The sequence below is a fragment of the Musa acuminata genome, chromosome BXJ3-4, assembly GCF_036884655.1.
Source record: "Musa acuminata AAA Group cultivar baxijiao chromosome BXJ3-4, Cavendish_Baxijiao_AAA, whole genome shotgun sequence".
Lineage (NCBI taxonomy): Eukaryota > Viridiplantae > Streptophyta > Magnoliopsida > Zingiberales > Musaceae > Musa > Musa acuminata.
In genome coordinates this window covers 34,974,765-34,995,607 of record NC_088352.1, presented here as the reverse complement: position 1 = coordinate 34,995,607, position 20,843 = coordinate 34,974,765, and the positions used below count along the sequence as shown (strand labels likewise).

The 20,843-nt window shown below is 35.7% G+C and overlaps 1 protein-coding gene across 5 annotated transcripts in view; it reads left to right on the top strand.

Annotated features, from left to right (window-relative positions):
• The window catches only part of LOC103981671 (midasin), a 71,420-nt gene that overhangs the window by 18,520 nt on the left and 32,057 nt on the right, over nt 1-20,843 (top strand). For all 5 annotated transcript variants that reach the window (XM_018828431.2, XM_065146184.1, XM_018828435.2 and 2 more), the window contains 24 exons: nt 579-657; nt 3,793-3,915; nt 3,989-4,088; nt 4,167-4,269; nt 4,348-4,482; nt 4,559-4,615; nt 4,694-4,870; nt 4,965-5,090; nt 5,167-6,939; nt 7,589-7,656; nt 7,746-7,941; nt 8,076-8,180; nt 8,273-8,560; nt 11,727-11,920; nt 12,048-12,102; nt 13,304-13,454; nt 16,348-16,421; nt 17,237-17,390; nt 19,544-19,642; nt 19,738-19,838; nt 19,927-20,016; nt 20,101-20,166; nt 20,250-20,414; nt 20,532-20,739. In XM_018828431.2, the coding sequence (XP_018683976.2) occupies nt 579-657; nt 3,793-3,915; nt 3,989-4,088; nt 4,167-4,269; nt 4,348-4,482; nt 4,559-4,615; nt 4,694-4,870; nt 4,965-5,090; nt 5,167-6,939; nt 7,589-7,656; nt 7,746-7,941; nt 8,076-8,180; nt 8,273-8,560; nt 11,727-11,920; nt 12,048-12,102; nt 13,304-13,454; nt 16,348-16,421; nt 17,237-17,390; nt 19,544-19,642; nt 19,738-19,838; nt 19,927-20,016; nt 20,101-20,166; nt 20,250-20,414; nt 20,532-20,739 (4,687 nt within the window). The remainder of the gene's footprint in view (nt 1-578; nt 658-3,792; nt 3,916-3,988; nt 4,089-4,166; nt 4,270-4,347; nt 4,483-4,558; nt 4,616-4,693; nt 4,871-4,964; nt 5,091-5,166; nt 6,940-7,588; nt 7,657-7,745; nt 7,942-8,075; nt 8,181-8,272; nt 8,561-11,726; nt 11,921-12,047; nt 12,103-13,303; nt 13,455-16,347; nt 16,422-17,236; nt 17,391-19,543; nt 19,643-19,737; nt 19,839-19,926; nt 20,017-20,100; nt 20,167-20,249; nt 20,415-20,531; nt 20,740-20,843) is intronic.

Below are 20,843 nucleotides of genomic sequence, written 5' to 3'. Positions count from 1 at the left end.
GGTTTGAACTCCATATCCATTCCAAAGGTAGAAATCAACATTGAAGTGAGTCTCATGGAATTTGAAGTGAGTTTCATGGACTCGAACTTCTGCAAGTGTGTCAATGTAAGTGGACTACACCAAAGTGAATCTAAATATTGGCCCTTCCCACTTTCCCATTAATTGACTTTAGATCTCTCTCTACTGAAATCAACCTTTTTTTCAAGTTTAAGGCATTTTGAAACCCAATTCTGAGTTCTGTATCATTTCTGGTGAACCAGACACAGATAAATTCAATCATGTTACATGTGACATATCATCTTTTATACGGTAGTTCTGTTGTGGCAGATATTTAAGCAAGCTCCACATGTACATGTTGCTTGTTAAAAATTTTCTTCTTGATCAGTATATTATGAGACTAGATAGGCTCTAGTACCAGCTTTGCCGCAGTTGATGTGATTCATTTTGATGCCACAAATTAGGAATTAGATTTTGTCTATTCGAATTATCTCACTTATCATGTTGATATATAGGCAATACATACTTGGCTCTTGCATTCAATTTATTTGTTTTTCATTGATGTGTGTTGATTTGCACAGGCAATTAGTGTAAGTGAAAACTTTCGTTTGTTCGGGACAATATCAACCTCAAAGCATGAAGTTTCTCATGAGATTAAAGGTAATGCAGGTTTTGATTTAGAATAAGGCTTTTGATTATCTATTTAATAAGAATCGAGATTTTTCGATTATTGTATGTTGCAGTTTGAACTTTCTATTTCGCTTTTAAAGATCTTTTTGACATATAAAATTATGTATGTTTGATTCATGCTTGGTGTATAGGTGGATATACATTTGAGTAATATTTTATTCTTCCCTTTCAAAAGACATAAATTACATATTTACGTGTGAATTAGTGATGTTGACCTGAACAGGCCTAAATTGTGGAAAAAGTTTTGTGTAGGCAATCTCAAGTAGTTGTTGGTGTTATGGCTTTGTTATTTCTTTCTTCTTCTAGTAATCTCATATATACCAAGTGTTATCAACCAATCCCTCTGGACTGGTATTTGATGTCATGTGCTCATTATATGTCGATTATAACCAATCCCTACATTTTCAAACCTTTTTAATACCTGTATTGTGTGATGTTGTTAAACTTATTGTCAATTAATAATGGTAAAACAGGTTGCTTCTTTTCAATGAAATTCGTATGCAGGTCCTTTGCCTTACATTAATTGGTATGTACCATTTAGACCTATATCGATGATGCGGACAACCTTGTTCAGGAATTGTTAGTGATATTGCCTCTTGTATGACTGATTATTGGACTACTTTTAGGTTACTTTAGTTATTTTTTACTAGAGTAGGAAATAGGTGATGTCTTATTAAAGATTATTAGTCGGTTTCGCATTTTGCTACTTATCACTCATCAGCATCTGTAACATTTTAGTTTAATGTTTAACCAGCTTTATGCTGGTCCCTTGGCAATTATTAGGTTGTGTCAAAGTTTTCTGTGGTGCCATATTAAGGTTGATCCTTTATACTCGAGTGACCAAGGTGGAAGCCAGGGGACAAACTTTTTTCTTGTTGGGTTAAGGCTCCTTATTCATTCTCTGCATTGCTGGAAGGTTGTGTGCTAGGCCACAGTACTAGGCTGCTTCTGTGCAACTTTGGTCACCAGGGCATGCATAATGAAAACATCCTCCTTGCTTGTTGGGGTAAGGCTATATACATTTATTTTCTGAGGGCGATTGATCGGAGTCGCATGAACTGGCCTTTTTTTAATGCTAATGCATTCTATGATGGGCTAGAAAGGCAGAGGGATCTGTCAATTCATCGTTGCTTTGTAATTACTAGTTTTTTGAATTTTACCAAATTCTGGAAACTTTTGTGCCTTCCATCTTGACAGTACTTTAGGGTGAAATGTGGGGGAAATTAACTATGTTCTTGAAACTGCCAATGGAATTGTAAATGTTGATAGACCTTTACACGACTGTACTTCAATGATCTAGGTTTCATTTAGAATCACTTTTGAAGAATTTGTTCCCCTCTAGTATAGCAACTACTGTCACCAGCATCAACCCAATGGGTGTCAGTCTTACAGTGAATAAAACAATTTGAACCCATTGCGACTATGGACAATGTTGCTTGAAATGAACATTACAAAAATATGTTTAAGTGGAAATTCACATGATATTAACTGTTTTAAGAAATATTACTTAGTATTTTGAGCTGAGTTGGACCTTTTAGATATAAACCCAAATTGATACAAATTCATACAGGCCCTAAAAACCCAATATGATGGTCGCTTCCTACCCAAAATGCTTGAAGGTGCTATTTTACATGTAGTCTGCTGGTTATTAAATTACCGTAGTTATTGAGGTGGCTGCTATTTTAGGACAGTGGTAATGCCTACCGGTTACCTACCACTTCTAGAAAAATGTGTGAAACAAATTTTAGTTGCTTAAATTCCGGAGAGATCTCGAACTTTTTAGGTGCTTGAACGATTGTGCTTAGGTGTAAAGAAATGGATGGCTTGTGGAAGTAGCATTAATCGGGTTTTCTTTCAATTAGAAACAATGGCACAAATAAAATTCGGCTTTTCAAGGTGTGATGATCATGAGGTTGCCAGGGGACATGGATAAACACGTGCCCAACCTCCTTATCCTGACTGATTTCGTAGACTTCAACGCCATCTTCATTGATTGTCTTTAATAAAACTGGATAATACTTTTTTAGGAAATGATAACTCTCTACCCTGTTAGAGTGCAATATCTCTCTGAAGGAAGATGCCATTGTTTTATTCCTTAATCTGAGCCTTCAAATTCATGGTATTTTCTAGTGAATTACAAGCATTGCCTCTCATTAAGACTCAAAATTCCATTCAGTTTACATTGCATTTAAAGTAGACGATTTTTCTCTCTGATTTTGAAAATGGCCATATCTCTGATCTTTTTTTTAATTGGTCCTAAGCTGTTAGTAAAACCTTCCTGTGCCGGATCTATGGTTGTTGGTTCTATGTTTGATCAGTACTCTGAATATAGAATGAGGAGTTTGCATAATGCACTGATCCCCAACTTTCTTATGTTTGATTATGTTATCATATCTTGTAATGCTTGATTGGCGACTTGGTTATTCATATTTTCTTTCATATTACTGTTGCTGGTACAATAGTTGTTGCCATGTAGAGGCAGACTGTCTTTAGTATCATGGTACTGCCCTGTTGTGGGAGAACAACTTGCAATAACCAATTTTTTCCTTTCTTAATGATGCTAGGGTTAGGCTCAGGCACATGTTATATATGGAAGTGCTCTATAATTCCTTTAGTATCATGTTGCTGCCCTGTTGTGCGAGAACAACTTTTAATAACCTTGTCTTCCTTTGCTTAACGATGCTAGGGTATTTTTTCCTTTCTTAATGATGATAGGATTAGGCTCAGGCACACATTATATATGGAAGTGCTCTATAACTTCTTGGTACTGTTACTGATGTTGCAAATGACTTTTCAGTCTTCCGTGTGGATTAGGTTTATGTTGGTTTGGAAGTTCTAAATTACGTTCTAGTTTGGTTTTGTGTTTATTTATTTAAACAGGTAATGTACTGTAGTCTGACCAGATATTATATTGTAGCTGGAAACTTGTTTTCACATTGGTGTCTGATCTTCTAAGCCTGATTGCTTCTCATTTTGGACTAAATTGTTTCCAGGAATGAGTTTTTATGAGTGTTGTTGTGTAGTTATGGGAGACAACCACGTTACAGAATGTAACTGCTAGATATGAGTTGTTACCTCATGTACATCTTTGGTTCTGTTTCATAGGAAGGCTCTCATTCAGTGCCTTATGGAGGAAAGTGCTGGTTAAAGCTGCTAATCGTGTAGATATGATAGATACTGTAAATGCGTGGTATCCAAGTTTGGAACCACTTATCCCGAAGCTTATCGGTAGGCTGTTTTCTATATTCGATTTATTTGTGCCTGCTGAGTGGACTTCTATTAAATGCTTCTAATGCTGCAGATACTTACGAAATAGCACGCTCTTTTGCTTCCTCCCAATTGGGGGCAACCCAGGGTGGTGGGGTTGATTCATCTTGTGCTTTAACTAGGTTTTCATTAAGGTAATTAGTCTCTCTGGCTTTCTGAAAAACAATACCTTGTCATTCCTGGTAACTCATTTTTTCTGCCGACTTTGTTAGGGATCTTTTGAAATGGTGCAAGAGAATCTCAGATTTGGATATTAAGATCACCATCTCTAATTTTGGATTGTTGAGTACTGATTGTCAAGATATATACCAAGAGGTCTTCGTTACTTCCTCTATACATCTTTTATAAGATATGAACTTTTGAAACTTATGTTGGATGTTCTGTGTGGTCTAGGCTGTCGATATTTTTGCTGCTTATCTCCCTTGTTCACAAAAAAGGCTGTTGATGATGAGAGAAATTGCTAAGATTTGGGGTGTTCCTCTACCAGAGGTGGAAAATGTTTATCCTCCTAACAAGCCCACCATTCAGGTTTATCTTATTCGGCACTTACTGTTTTTCTGTTTCACGGCTTGTTGTCCTGCTTATAATCAATGGCTCATTGCAGAGTGGACGGTCGGGTCTACGAGTTGGAAGAGTTGTTCTCCCATTCACTCAGATTGCAGTTTGTTCAATAACTCAAAATATATCTATCTAATATATGTTCTTGGTTTTATATCTGATACTTTTTTTTATTGTCCAGAACTTCCATCCAAGTCGACCTTTTGTTGGTATTCACAGTATCTTGCATGTTCTTGAGAGGATTGCTTGTTCTGTTAAGCACAATCAACCTGTTCTTCTAGTTGGAGAAACTGGTACTGGGAAGACAACAGTTGTGCAGAATCTGGCAATGAGACTTGGACAACCACTCACTGTGTTGGTCTGTGAAAAAAAAGACGATCTGCCATTTCTATTAAGTCTTTTATCATTAGTATTAGCTAGTAATTCTTATACAAAAATATTTCTTGGTGCAGAATTTGAGCCAGCAAAGTGATGTTGCTGATCTTTTGGGGGGGTATAAGCCCGCTGATGCACGCTCAATATGCATTCCCCTTTACCAAGATTTCAAGGAATTGTTTTGCAGAACCTTCTCCGAGAAGGTCTTGACCACTTATCTTAATTTAGTTCTATCAATTAACAATTGTAAAACTGATGAATCTGTAATTTATTGAATAGGATAATGAAGCCCTTCTTCGCCACTATGAAATATATGCTATGCAAAGGAATTGGAAAAAGCTACTACATGCATGTCAAAAATCAGTTGAGTTTGTACAGAAGTGTGCTGGTAAGGAGGCCGCAATAACTTCTGGCTCAAAGAGGAAGAGGCCTTTATCTGAAAATGTTCTGCATGAGTGGGAATCATTTTCTTCAAGACTTGATGCTGCACGTAAGCAGATTGGCACCTCTGCGGGTGTCTCATTTAAATTTGTGGAGGGAGCTTTCATAACTGCTCTAAGGAATGGTTATTGGATTTTACTCGATGAGGTCAATCTTGCTCCTCCGGAAACTCTACAGAGAATTAGTAGTGTTTTAGATAGCGAGAAGGGTACCCTTTGTCTGTCCGAAAGGGGTGATATTGATCATGTAGAACGCCATCCATCCTTCCGCTTGTTTGCTTGCATGAATCCTGCAACGGATGCCGGAAAACGAGAATTGCCATATTTTTTCAGAAGCAGGTTTACTGAATATTTTGTAGATGATGTATTGGACAATGATGATTTGACTCTATTTGTTACTCAATATATGGATGAGGATAACACCGACAGAGAATTGTCTAAAAGAATTGTTAACTTTTACACAGCAGCCAAACGAGAATCAGAGGAGAGGCTGCAGGATGGGGCTAACCAGAAGCCACAGTTCAGTTTGAGGTCTCTCGCTCGTGCACTGGAATATACTAAAATGGCAAAGAAAAGCTTTGGCTTCCAGAAAGCTCTTTATGATGGGTTTTGCATGTTTTTTCTTACTTTATTAGATGGCCCCAGTGCAAAAATTATGCATAAAATGATAGTTTCTTGCATCTTGGGAGGAACTATACCCAAAAATATTCCTTTTGATGATTATTTCACTGACAGATCGAAATGTCAAGATGTGCCAGATTCGGATGGTTTTTTGGAGGATTATATCCTTACTAAAAGTGTCAAAGAAAATCTTAGTAACCTAGCACGTGCAGTTTATATTAAAAGATACCCAGTTCTTCTGCAGGGCCCAACTTCTAGTGGGAAAACTAGCCTTGTGCATTATCTTGCTTCAGTTTCTGGTCATGAATTTGTACGAATCAACAATCACGAGCATACTGATCTACAGGAGTATTTTGGCACTTATATAACTGATTCCCAAGGAAAACTTCAATTCCAAGAAGGTGTCTTAGTAAAAGCTGTGCGTCATGGACAGTGGATTGTTTTGGATGAGCTAAATCTTGCTCCATCAGACGTGTTGGAAGCCTTAAACCGGCTACTGGATGACAATAGAGAAATATTTGTACCTGAACTTCAAGAAACAATTCCTGCACATCCTAATTTCATGCTTTTTGCAACCCAAAATCCACCTACATTATATGGGGGGCGAAAAATGCTGTCTCGAGCATTTCGCAATCGGTTTTTGGAAATACATGTTGATGAAATTCCTGATGATGAACTAACTAAAATTTTGGAGTTGAGGTGTAAGATTCCTGCAAGCTATGCTTCAAAAATGGTTGAAGTAATGAAGGACTTGCAGTTGCATCGGCAACACAGCAAAGTTTTTTCTGGAAAGCATGGTTTTATTACACCACGTGATTTGTTTCGATGGGCAAATCGGTTTAGGATGTTTGGAAGGACCTATGAGGATTTGGCAAAAGATGGGTATCTTCTTCTTGCTGAAAGACTGAGGGATGAAAATGAAAAGAACGTGGTACGAGAGACGTTGGAGCGTCATCTTCGTGTGCGAATGATAATGGATAAGTTGTATAGTGTATGTCTATGCTTTTCCTATATTCTGCTCTTAAATAAATGCATTTTGTTTTAGATTTTGGCTCACTGATTAGTGCTAGTTTGATTCTATTTTGTTGTGTTTAGTTTTATAAACATCCCATTGATTTTCTCTCCCTATGGTGAAATGTAACCTCTTGTTGTGAACTCCTACATCACAGGAGGCTGGTGCGTAAGCATAGCCAAGCTTAGTTTATACCAGTAACTGCCTCTTTCTTATTACGCTTTGTATGAGGTAACCTATTATCATAATGATCTGGCAGATGAGCTTTCCTTTTGTAATCCATAACAATCTTTGCATGTTCTTACAACACCTTTTTTTCAACTTTGATCGCATTGTGGTTTTGTTGAAAGCAAAATGTTGGATGCTATCTTTTTTTATTGTTCATCTGGAAGGATAATTTGCGTTGGGCTGTTTCTTCTTGCTATATCTTTGTATATAGCCATTGGTTTGTTTTACATTGAATATATTTCCTTGAGAACTTTGAAGCTGGACATGCAGAAGGCATGCCAAGGAACACAGACTCAATTAAACTTCTGATTTTTAATTCTTAACTAGAGAAATTTCTTGCTTTTTTGTTCATCTTTGTGCTGATAGACAATGTTACTTGACTTTTTTATGGGGGTAATAGGAAGAAGATCAAGATGAAACTTCTTATGCATTATCTGAAAACCCTGGAGTAAAGGAAAGCTTTGGAAGGTGACTCATTAATTTCTTTAATTTCTTATTTGTGGCAATCATTTTTTATTCTTGGGATTTTATACTATACATTGTTCCTGCTGTTGCAGTATCACATGGACTAACAGTATGCAGAGGTTGTTCTTTCTTGTTGAGCGCTGCTACAGATTGCGTGAGCCTGTTCTTCTTATTGGTGAAACTGGTGGTGGGAAGACAACTGTATGCCAATTGCTAAGTGTTTTTCTAAAGGCGAAGTTGCATATCTTAAATTGCCATCAGTATACCGAGACTGCTGACTTCATTGGGGTGGGCTCGACTTCTCACTTACCTTTCCTCTTTCTCTGTGTTCTTCCATGCATGTTACAAGGGACAGTAATTTATGAAATTTATGCAATTGTTGTGTGACAATTCTTTTTGTTTGACATGTTTTTTACTGTCAGGGATTCTATCCTGTACGAGATCGTTCACAATTGGCCAATCAATTCAAACAACTGGTTGAGCAGATCAAAACATCCAAATTCTTTTGCTTCTTTCCCAGAGATGTTGTATGAATTTTCATATACTTTGTGCCTTAATTTTCTATGAACCTTTATTACTGATGGCTTCTGCTTGCTGATGCATTATACTTGTCATGCAGGAATTGTCATCTGACATTTCACAAGCTTCTTTGACTATAAACGTTTTGAATGACGTAAAGACAACCTTGCATGCAGCTATTGCTCCACAAGATCTTGATGTGTTTGAGCAGTTGAAATTGGGTCTAATGCAGCTCCATCAGAAGTGGCAGACCATATTCCTTTGGCAGGATGGACCCCTTGTGCAAGCAATGAAGGATGGAGATCTTTTTCTAGTGGATGAGATATCCTTGGCTGATGACAGTGTTCTTGAACGTTTGAATAGTGTCTTAGAACCTGAAAGGAAACTGGTAGGTTTTTCTCATACGAGATGACATGTTTGTGCTATTTGTATTAACAGAAGTTGGCTTTTGAGAGATCTTTGAATCCAATAAACCTGAAAGGAATCTGCTTGATTATAGTATGTGGAGATCTTTGAATGAATTAAAACAAATTTAAATAGAAGTTATGGGCAAAAGTAGTATCCTGATATGAGTTTGTGTTATTCAAAGAACTTGGAAACCAAATGACCAGTTTATTGGATATTCACCTACTTTCCATGTCTATTAATCTAGTTTTGAGTACGAAGTATGTCCAGTCTCTGATGCACAAGAATGTGGAATCATGGAAGTGAGGTTCGTGAAAACCTGCTTTTTTGGAGAATGTTTGATCTGGTCGGACTGCTCACCAGTTTGCAAAATACCCTGCGGTACTGAAACATATGCACTTTATTTATCGACAATATATCAAGATATACTGCACCACCCCAAGAGTGGAACATCAATTTGTTCCCAATATTTTATTCTTTCATTAGTAAATACTTATCTTTCTTAGATCATGTTTGGACAAATGTGATAAAAGGCCTTGTTCAGGTTTGTAGGTAAACTGATCATTTGTGATTAGGTTTATTTATAAGTGAAGCTTATTGACTTTTACTTGTTGACCTGATAGTGAAATCTTAGCCTTTTCCTTTATTACAACTAACTTCTCTTGTTTAGGATGGTTCTTCTTTTTTATTAAATGAACCTTTGTACGATACCCTTGTCAGAAGCTAGTTTGTTCTTCTGCATATTCTGCTGCAAATTGGACAGTTGTCTTTCAATTTGGGCACTTGATTGGGCACCTTTCTTTTGAGTGTTCTCTAGGACTTGCATGCCCGGTACTCTGTTGTATTCTATATTTCCAGTATTTCCTTTTTTTTGTTCTACTTATCTGAGTCTTGTGTTCTTCTCAAATATCTGCTGTTTGGTATTTGCCAAAATGTGGCCAGAAGCTGTTTTGATGGACATGATGGTTTAGGGTTCCTGATGATCTTTGACGCCAATACAACAATCAGAGCAGAAGTGGTATTAAAATTGAATGTTCTGGGGCCTATGTTGTTCTTATTATTGGCTCTTTCCTTTTTCTTCTTGACACTCTCTTTCTTCATTCTTGCAACTCTGATTAGGTTTTGTCCTTATCTCCTTACCTTCAACATTAGATTCCCTATGCTTCCTTTGTGGTTACAACTGTTCAACTATTTCCACATTGCAATAATAAAATGCAGAGCATAAAAAAGGCATGCACCATGTTGACTTGCCAGTTGTATGTTTACTTATATTTATATATGCTGACTTAATGCTGAACTTTGTTTCGTAACGAATGCGACATTTGGAATTACACTTATTATTGCCACAATTACGTTCAAAATGCCTACTTGGGCCTATCATGCCTTCCTTTGGCATTGAGTTCATATTTATATAAATATCCTACTATTCACTGACCAAACATCACTGACCTGATCTTTTAAAATTTATTTTAGTTGACACTCTCAGTACTTCAACACTCCAGCTTACCTCATTAAAGATGTTGTCTGTAGTTTCTACATCATTTTCTCTACGTGAATTCTTGTTTGTGGTGCTAACTTTTTTCAGATGAATTTTTTCAATTTTGTTCGTCTCTGTTTCTCGGTAAACTTTGTTCCTGTGTATTTGTTGGAATAAATTCTACACGACAAACTTTAGGATGGTTTTAGGCTAGATTATATCAAGAGAAACTTGAGGGTTTTGTTAAAATTAATGGACAATAATGCCCTTTTGTAGTGAAGTTGTGTTAAAGTTTTTAGAGGGAAAGAATGATGTAAATATTTGCATAAACAGAATTTGGATGATTAAATTGGAAGGGGGTTTCAAATGTCAAATGTGTTATGTGATTGTTGTGTACCGATGGATTAAATTGAAAATACAATTGTAAGATTGATGATGTTTTATAGATCTGATTACTGGGTAGCTAGGAACAACATATATTTCAGTACATGGATGTTGAGAGAGATGTGTATTACTAGAATGAGGAGCAAGAGGAATGCCAGTTAGGGATACTATTTTATTATTGAAAATAAAAATTTCGAAAATAATCTAAGATGATATTTAGAAGTTCAATGGAGACCTATACATGGTGAAATAAGGCATGTCAGTTAGGGTTACTGCTTCTAGAAGTAAAAAAAGACATAATATTTACCTGAAGGCCTTTCATGTAAGTTGTAACTACAGGCTATGGCGATATATTTCCCATCAGATCTTCTCAATTACTTTCATTTGTGACCATCTTTTACTATTCTTCCTCGATTACTTAATAGAGTTACTAAGGTGAAACAAGGCATTTCATTTGTGACCATCTTTCATTTCTAAAATAATCTAAGATGGTATTTAGATGTTCAATGGAGACCTATACATGGTGAAATAAGGCATGTCAGTTAGGGTTACTGCTTCTAGAAGTAAAAAAAGACATAATATTTACCTGAAGGCCTTTCATGTATGTTGTAACTACAGGCTATTGCGATATATTGTTCATCGTATTGTTCATGAAATGTTGTTCATTTCAGGTATGAGTGGTTGTAATTCATATTAAATAACTGACTTAGTTGTTATACTTTTAGCTGCATTTTATTCTAATTCTTTCAGGGAGAAATATTTAAAGTTGATCATTGCAAATACTTCCATATATTTTGTGTTTTTCTCATCCAATTTATTATATTTCTCGCTTTGCAATCTCGTCTTGATAGTATATAATTTTGGCGAGAACACCTCCTGAATGTCTCTTGCGTCGTAGAATTGCAGTAGTGGTGTACAGATGACTGCTGCTTGTTTGCATGATATGTCTATTACTATAATTAGGATAATTTTTGGTGTAAACTCTCTGTATGGAACTTGATGTATCTGTATGTAAAAGCTGCAAGTCACTCTTTGCTTACATCATATTGCATTATTCTTCTGTGGCCTAATGTTGTCACTTCCTACAACAAACATAACTAGGTAAATATAAGTTGGTGTTTTTGACCTGGTACTAGGTGTCATCATCTTTGAAATCATTTTATGGGTAAAAATGGTTAAATCAGCAGAGTGTAGTACTTTAATTTGGGCCCCTGCATGTTTTTATAATCTAATTACGTATTTGAGATCTTGGTTCCAGAATTTATTTAGTTTATATATATACTTGTAGTCATTGGCTGAGAAAGGTGGTGCTATTCTTGAGCGGATAACGGCACATCCAAACTTCTTCCTTCTTGCGACAATGAATCCTGGCGGTGATTACGGGAAGAAGGAATTATCGCCAGCACTACGAAACCGTTTTACGGAGATATGGGTTCCTCCTGTGAGTGATATAAAAGAGCTTACAAGTATTGCTGTAGAGAGGTATATACTCCTTCCTCCCTATGATAATTTCTGATTCTGATCATCCTGTTTCCAGTTACCTTATTTTGTGCTATTCTTTAGTGACAATAGAGATGACATTTTGTTATTTTTTTTTACTTTTGTGCAGATTCATTAAGCCAGATTTGTCAGGCTTTGCCAATTATATGCTAAGCTTCTGGGAGGTACATAGCAACTTCTATGTCTTGATTTGAGGAATCAGCTGTTTGTTTGATTTGACAAGCTATTCTCAAGTCATTGTGCATATGTGGCTGACAGTGTAATTGTACATATAAGCTTGGCTTTGGATTTTGTGACCTATTGCATTTTCCTCTTTGACCATATACATATCAGGGCAATTTGGCACTGATATATTGTTATGTTCTTAAAGCTCACACATTTTGACCATTAACATTGATAGTTAATCAACACCAAAGGATTAGTTGACATGCTTCTGGTTGGTAAAATATTTATATACAGTTCTACCTCATGCTATATTGATTACAGTTTTAATCATTTGGCCTAAAGACATTGTCAACAAAGGAAGGATTTGAAATTTTTGTTGACATTGGGCAAATACGACACTATTTAAGAGATTCCTTCTCTTATTGTCTAGGAACTCATTTACTTTTTTCTTTTGAGACTACTGCCTCTGCCCTTCCTTTGCAAAATGGTGGTGCCTGCTTTTATGAGTATGAAGTTGATGGTATCAAACAGATCTCTTGCTCGCCTTCTCATCCTGAGTTATAGTTGGTTATTAATGTACCTTGATGGTCTGGATCTCAAGAAGCTTGATAGCAACTTTCCATTTTCTTAAAATTTTCCACAATAGCTTCTTTTATCTGAGGGCTTTGTTTTTTGTTGAATATTTGCCTTAACCACTTCTCTGATTGATTCCAAAGTTTGTTCTCCCCATACCATTCCTTATTTTCTTTGGAGATGTATTGACATACACTTGCCCATGCAATGCGTCGATTGTTGCTCTCCCTCATATTTTTTGACATTTTCTTTTTGTATTAAGTTAGGATGACATGTCTCATTTGGATGAGATTTGATTGGATTGCAAGTTGATTGTGACCTTTCTTCTAATGTGTCCTGAGGAAAGACTCTTTTATTGAGGCAAAAATCTTTTCTAACCATAATTGTTTGGCAATGGTGGCTTTTAATCATAAAATTAAACAGAGATTATTCTTGTTTGTCTCATTTTTTAACATGTGAGGCTTGATGTATGTTACTGAATTATTGATGAACTAGTAAGTTGATCCCTAATGTTCCAATCTTCCTATTTTGTCTGGAAAAACCTTATTCGATTACTTTGCTTTTATTTGGATCAGGCTATATTTCATATTTGATCTAATACCTGATATTTTTTGTCATTGAGGTCAGTGGTTGAACAAGTTGCAAATTGGAAGAACTCTTACAGTGAGAGATCTATTATCATGGGTTTCTTTTGTGAATGTTGCTGAGCAAAATCTTGGACCGATATATGCTTTTCTCCATGGAATATTTCTCGTTTTACTTGATGGGCTAAGTTTGGGTACTTTTCCTTTTTCTTTCTTAATATAATTGTGTCATACCTGCAAACGCTTAGAGTTTGAATGCTTTTTACTACTATGTTAGGTTATGTATGCTTTCTTTTCATGTCTTGTTTTTTCAACCTGATATAAGGATCTAGCAAATATAGAACATGTGGCTTGAGACATGAAAGTACGAAAGGAGTTCCATTTCATAAAATTGACCATACTGATAGGTTCCCATATTGATATGCACTCAGTTTTGGTTGTAACTTTTGAATTAACCAACCAGTTTATGCAAACGCTTAGAGTTTCAATGCTTTTTACTACTATGTTAGGTTATGTATGCTTTCTTTTTACGTCTTGTTTTTTCAACCTGATATAAGGATCTAGCAAATATAGAACATGTGGCTTGAGACATGAAAGTACCAAAGGAGTTCCATTTCATAAAATTGACCATACTGATAAGTTCCCATATTGATATGCACTTAGTTTTGATTGTAACTTTTGAATTAACCAACCAGTTTATTCTTGATAGGTTATGGAGCCCAAGGTTCGTAATTTCGTATCGTACCAGCGTTTTGAGCTTTGCTCGGTAAGGTACGGTACAGGCGGATCGAGTGGTACTTTAGGGTATACCATTTGGTATATATATATATATGTATGTATATATATGTATATATAGTATATATATGTATGTATATATATGTATGTATATGTATGTATATATATATATGTATATATATATGTATATGTATATGTATATGTATATGTGTGTATATATATATATATATATATATATATATATATATATATATATAATATTAAAAAAAAAGGATTGAGCTGTTCAATGGTGTTCAATGAGAAGGCCTCCTCATTGAAAAATGCGAAGGAGAAGGCCTCCTCATCTATGGTGTTCAATGAAGGCGTCAAAGGCCGTAGACGCCTTCGGCGAAGGTCGCAGGCATCTTCGGCCTTTGGCGACAAATGCGAAAAATAAGAAGCCAAGGTGCTGCCTCTTCGTTACCTTTTGGATCGGGATCGTTGAGGAAGGGCGGCGTCGGATCAGAAAGCGTCGAGGTTCTCCCAATTCTCCCTCTTCTTCGAGCGCCTTCTCCCTCTTCTCCCTCGACGCTTCTTCTTCCCTCATCGTAGCCAGATTGATACTGTCCGATAGCAGGCGGTATTATTCAAAATTAAAATCCTTGGTTAACTGAATGCTATTCGTTGCATTAGAGACATTATGAATATTCAATTTCTTTGAGGGGCTTAAAAGAAATGAAAAAAGAAAACTTGTTTCAGTTTAACTCATGATGCTTTGATTTGGGATTCTAAAATTGTGATATATGAGCTGGAATACCTGATTTTGATGTTAACAGGGCCTTAGGTGTTATGGACTCTGTATGCCAGTACACCTATAAAGACTACAAACCTGTACATGGCTTGTATTGTATACCGTACCTCACTTTTTTTAAGCTTATTGTAAGGGCTAAAGCTGAGTCTGATTTGTTGGTGTTACACAGTAGAAGTGGTGACAAGCACAGGGTCCAGAACATGAACTAATATCCTTGGTTGACCTCTGCTTGATTGCGTTTGTTTGGTTGTCTTTGGTTTAGTACAATAGGATTATGCCAGACATTCATAATTTGGCATCATCTGCTGTGCAAACATTTAGGAGAACACAGATCTAAATTGTTCATAATGATATATATATATATATATATATATATATATATATATATATATATATATATATTATTGATGATGCTCATTCTAGTGAACTTTATTATAATGTTCTCTATTTGCTTTACTCTTTTGAATAGGACATGAAACCAGCTCAGGACACAGCATTTGTAAGGTTTGTTTATTATAGCTTTGTTGATAGCTCATGTCAGCTGTGCATGGAATGTGCTTGTCTTGTTGGTTTTTAGTTTAACTTATAGATGAAGGTTCATAATTTAGATGACAGCATGTTCTTTGGACTTGGTGCTTTTCCTTGGTGATGGATGTCGTTCTCTTTGTAGGAAGGTTCTCTAATATTTATGAAGAAACTGCCCACAGATCTTGTGGTGTGTGGTTCTCATTTTCTTGTTCTTGTCTTCATGTAGCATGATATAGAAGTGGTATAGGGTAGTTGCTGACACCACCGGTTTTGGCTTTGATGCAATCTAGGTTGGATGTTTGATGATTTGATCTGTCTTGCTCGCTGTGATTGCTAATTAATTTCACATCGTGTTGCTATGTAGATCAATTTTATATGCCTATTCTTTATGAAATATATTTATGGATTCCATTATGTTCTATCATGTTGGTATGGATTAAAATCTTGGTCCACTACCAGGATGAAATTGTGTATTTATATGGGTTGATACTGGTTGGACCACAACAAATAGGAAGAGTTAGAGAACAAGAGAGATATGAGGGGAGGAAAGCTTACACTTGAGGGTTTGCCTGATGGAGATAAAGGTGACCTTGTCATGGATGTAGGGGAAGTAAACTGAGACTTGATGGAGGCTTATCCGGTGGCAGCAGAGGAGGACTTGGTCGAGGAATAAGAGAGGACAGCTAATTATAGATGTTTGGACTTAGAACAAAAAAGAGGGATCCCATACATACAATGGGCTATAGGCTTATCGTCTGATAAGACTCGGTACCATTTAAATTACTGCATGGTCTTGTACAGTGCTCTTACTAAGCTCGGTTGCAGGTCAGATATACAAAATTGCATAGTCCACGTATTTGTTAACCATTGTACTGGAAGATACTGCTTTTTACTGACCAGTACAACTGAGATTTGATTCCATGGATGTACCTAAGTAGTAGTCACATTTCGACTGCTTGTGAAACATTTTATGTACTAGTCTTTGCAAAATATTGCATTCTATGTGATTGATCTTGCATTTTGATTGTTCACAGGGACAAATATTTCAAAACATGATACCAAGAAGTTGAGAGAGGACTCTTTGTTGTTTCTTGTAGGAGAATTGAAGGTGAAAGTGTGACTGTTTACTGCATATATTTACATTTTGTCAATTCCATGTATAAAATATTTGTTGTATATCTTTTTAGTCCATGCATATAATCAGATGTGTTTTGCCTATGATATCGAGAATTACAGATGTACACCGTTGTGTAAGCTTTGTTACAATGTTTCTCATGAGAAATTTTTTTTTCATCGTATCATTTGTCAACATCTATTTTCCCTTCTTGCATTGGCAGGGGCTTTATGCATTGGGTCATCCCTATATACATTGATTTAGTTATGACCATTATTCAAAATTTTATATATTTCTTTGCAGAACTTTCACTGTGCTTCTGATCTCCTCTTTGTTGCTTGTATACTGTTTGCTGATATTTTTAACTCTTTGTATGCTTTTTTAAAATTATTTTATAATTTAAAGCTTCACCGTTATATAACATTGGTTGTGCAAAGTGGCTTCATATTTGAATTCTTGTTTATATGTGCTATAAAAATGCCATCTGAAGTGGTCAAATTTATTGAAAAGCCTCAATCCCACACGTTTCCTTGGCGATGTCAATGCCATGCTGCCTCTCATCCTTTTGTCATCCTTGACATTTCTATTCTTCTTTGTTAAATTATAGAAAGCTGGATCAACCATATTTTGAAGCCAGGGCTTTCTCGACTGTCTAAATTGTTTGCACGTCACCAATGTTCAATTCTTTAGGCCGATGTTTGCTTGCTGAATTCAACATCATTATTCACATCATTCCAGTTCTTTAATATTATTGTTGGTTTTGTAGCAAATTTTGTTGGTAATTAGATAGTTATCTTTTGGTATAACAGATGGCTGATAGCACATTGGTGCTGGTTGATTCACAACTTACCAAGCTGGAAAACTATGGTTGGGGTGATGGTGTAAAGCAGATGAGCATTCTTACTTGCAATAACATTGATTCAAAAGAACAGTTTGGCATCAATCCATTTTACATTTCTATAGGTAACTATAGTTGGTTTAGTTACACTTTTGGTTTAGTTAGCTTTAATATCTTCTTTGTAATGTTTTATATTGCATTTACTGCACTAGTATCTAAGTGAGGCACCCAACTTCAGTAAAAAAAAACATCTTTCCTTTTAAGCATAGTTATCTAGTTCACTTTCGTTTGATGCATCTTGATGCATTGTGCGGCATGTTACAACTAAGACCTTATATTTCAAATGGAGATAGTACTCAAATCTTAAATCAACATAAAAAAGATAAGGAGTTGGCTTGCGTCATCAGCTCTTGGACTTACAAGTCCTCTCAATAACAAATCATCATGAGAACATGATGTTGAGCTGTAAAGCATCTGATCTCATACTCACACTTCTCGTTAACTGAACATGTATTTTACTCTATCTCCATCTGCCTTGGATCAACTTGTCAAATAATACTTTTATAATGTTATTTGGACTCTGTTGTGGACATGGAACTTTGAAATTGCTTTTCCTATGTTACGCTTTTTCTTATGCCTTCTATTCTTTTGGTGTCAAGTTTTGGTTTCTTGCTTCTTTTGGCATAATATATCTATTCCGTGAGGTTGACTATATTTTTTATGACACTTAACATTGAAAGACCTGCCTAATATGCTGGCACTAGGTTTCATGTTCTCCAAGCTTTTATAGATCTAAAATTCAGAATGTACTCTGTTTGATTGCTCCTTGGATGCTTCTAGTCATCTTCTTGATCAACTGTAGGAATTTGTATATTAATAGTAACTTTGCAATATCACTTGGTACGATTTGGTACAACCAGTATTCACTGCTTACTGGTCAACAGACCAGGATAAACTGACTGTTATGACCGGTACAGCACCGTATAGTCCCTTTACCAGGTAGTATATTTTTTTTCTTTTTATTCAGTTTTTTCCTGCTTTTCCAAACTTTGGTATATACCGTGGGTACACTAGTACAGTATCAGTGCACAACATTATGACTCTTGATTGATAGGTTCTGTTAACACCAGTTTAATATAAATTTTTTTAACTTCACTGGCCTTTTTTTCTGTATATGTAGCGGGATCTCATATCCGTCTATGGTTTTTAAAGTATTTGTGAATTCTGCAAACAATGCTTCATGCATACTCTGCCTGCCATTCATCTCATTTTGACGATTTGTGATCTTGAATTGTTTTTAACAAGGTTGAGTCTATAGAAGAACTACTTTAAGATTTTCAGGTATCGTTTGTTCCAGAGTCTTAGTAATTCCCAAATACCAATAGTCACTGTGGTTGGAAGATCAGTTGAGCAGCAACAAGAAATAGGGTTTTGGATATAGGCCTGGCAATCTATTGGACTGGTATTATATTGGCATATTGAGCAATATACCTGTAGTGCTTTATCCTCATTGAATAAAATAATAAAAAATGAATAGTATATATTCCGGTATTGAGCTGTTCGTTTTGATACCAATATGTATTTAAAACCTTGATATCAAGTGCTGAATTCAGAATTGGCTGCAGTAAAATATTAACATATAAGTTAACATCTACCAACTTGTATTTCCATTTGGATTAATGTATCTCTACCAACTTATATTTCAATGTGGATTAATGTATCTATCAACTTAGTCAATTCAAATGAAAGTCCAGGTTTATCTGTCGGCTGACCTTAGAATTATAATGACTACATGTTGTTGAAATGTAAGTTATTTACAAACACTGAAAGCTAAAATCAAGTTTAAGGTTGGATAGACATTAAAATTTTCTCAATCATGGATTCTGGGCCTAATAACTACATTATATCTACAACTGAAAATTCTATGAGAAAATTGAATGGATCTGTGAATAGCAGTCTCCTAGATAATTAGATCTAAATTCATAGATTTGGATCCAATATTCTTTTGGTCATTATGGAAAAAAGAAGATTAAAGAGAAAAAAAAATCAAGTGTAAGTGCCTTCTTTATGCTCGTCAAATTGCCTGTCCAGATGAAAATTTCTTTGCTTGTCTCCATTGGAACTTTTAGTTTGGATAATGAATTTTGTTTTTAAGGTAATATTGAATCATTATAAATGAAAATAAGTTTAGTTTTTCTCATCTCATGCATTGGGTCTGATTTTGTGGAATTTTCTTTGTGGTAAAACTGAAAGATCTCTCTGACATGTCTCATTTTAGGTTGTAATGAGTGCAAGCATAAGGGGTTTGAGTTCCTGGCACCCACTACGAGCAGGAATGTTCTGCGGGTTTTACGTGCAATGCAACTTTCAAAGCCTGGTCTGTAGTTGTCTTGACAATTTACTAACCACTATGTGAGGATTATTCTCTTTATATTTCACACATCATTGAGCTAACAGTACAACATTATCCAGTGTTGTTGGAAGGAAGTCCTGGTGTTGGAAAAACTAGCTTAGTAGTCGCGTTGGCAGAATATTCAGGACATTCTGTGGTGCGAATCAACCTTTCCGAGCAGGTATAAATCATACCTGTTGCCTGTGTGGATGTGGTTTACTTTTTTTTCCAGAAAATCTGTCATCTGGTTTCTCATAATCTTATTCCAGACCGACATGATGGATCTTTTGGGATCAGACTTGCCTATTCAAAGGGATACTGGAATGGAATTTTCTTGGTGTGATGGCATACTTCTTGAGGTTGGGGAACCTAATTTCTTCTTGGCAAAGTTGATGCTTTATGTATGAAACTTATTTTATTAAGGTCTATATATTTTATTGCAGGCTTTAAAGAAGGGAAGTTGGGTTCTTTTGGATGAACTTAATCTTGCTCCACAGTCTGTTTTAGAGGCACTTTCCTTATCTGATTCAATTGATTTTTTTTTGTCATGTCATTTATCATGCTTTGCTGATGCAAAATCGTGGAATTTCAGGGTTTAAATGCTATTTTAGATCATCGTGCTGAGGTCTTCATCCCTGAGCTGGGATTGACCTTTAAATGTCCACCTTCATTTAGGGTTTTTGCATGCCAAAACCCCTCACATCAGGGTGGTGGCAGGAAATGTCTACCCAAGTCATTTCTCAATCGATTCACCAAGGTAGGATGAACTGAACAAAATCATCATCTCAGTGTTGCTTGTGATGTGAATCTTTATGTGCACAGGTTTTTTTCTTGAAAGACAACAATTTATTCATTTTATACAATGGTATTACAGGTGTATGTTGATGAATTAGATGCTGATGATTATCTTTTCATTTGTCGATCACAATATCCATCAGTTCCTGAAACACTTCTTACAAAGCTTATATGTTTTAATAACCGACTTCATGAGGATACTATGATTTCTCGGAAGTATGGTCAAGAAGGTTCTCCATGGGAGTTCAATCTGCGTGATGTGATGCGATCGTGCCAGATTATAGAAGGTGCAATCTTTTCTTATATAAATTATAAAATTTCTGATCTTTTCTTATCTGTCAATTGTTAATTAAGTAAAAAGTAATACTATAATGTGCTGCAACATGTCATT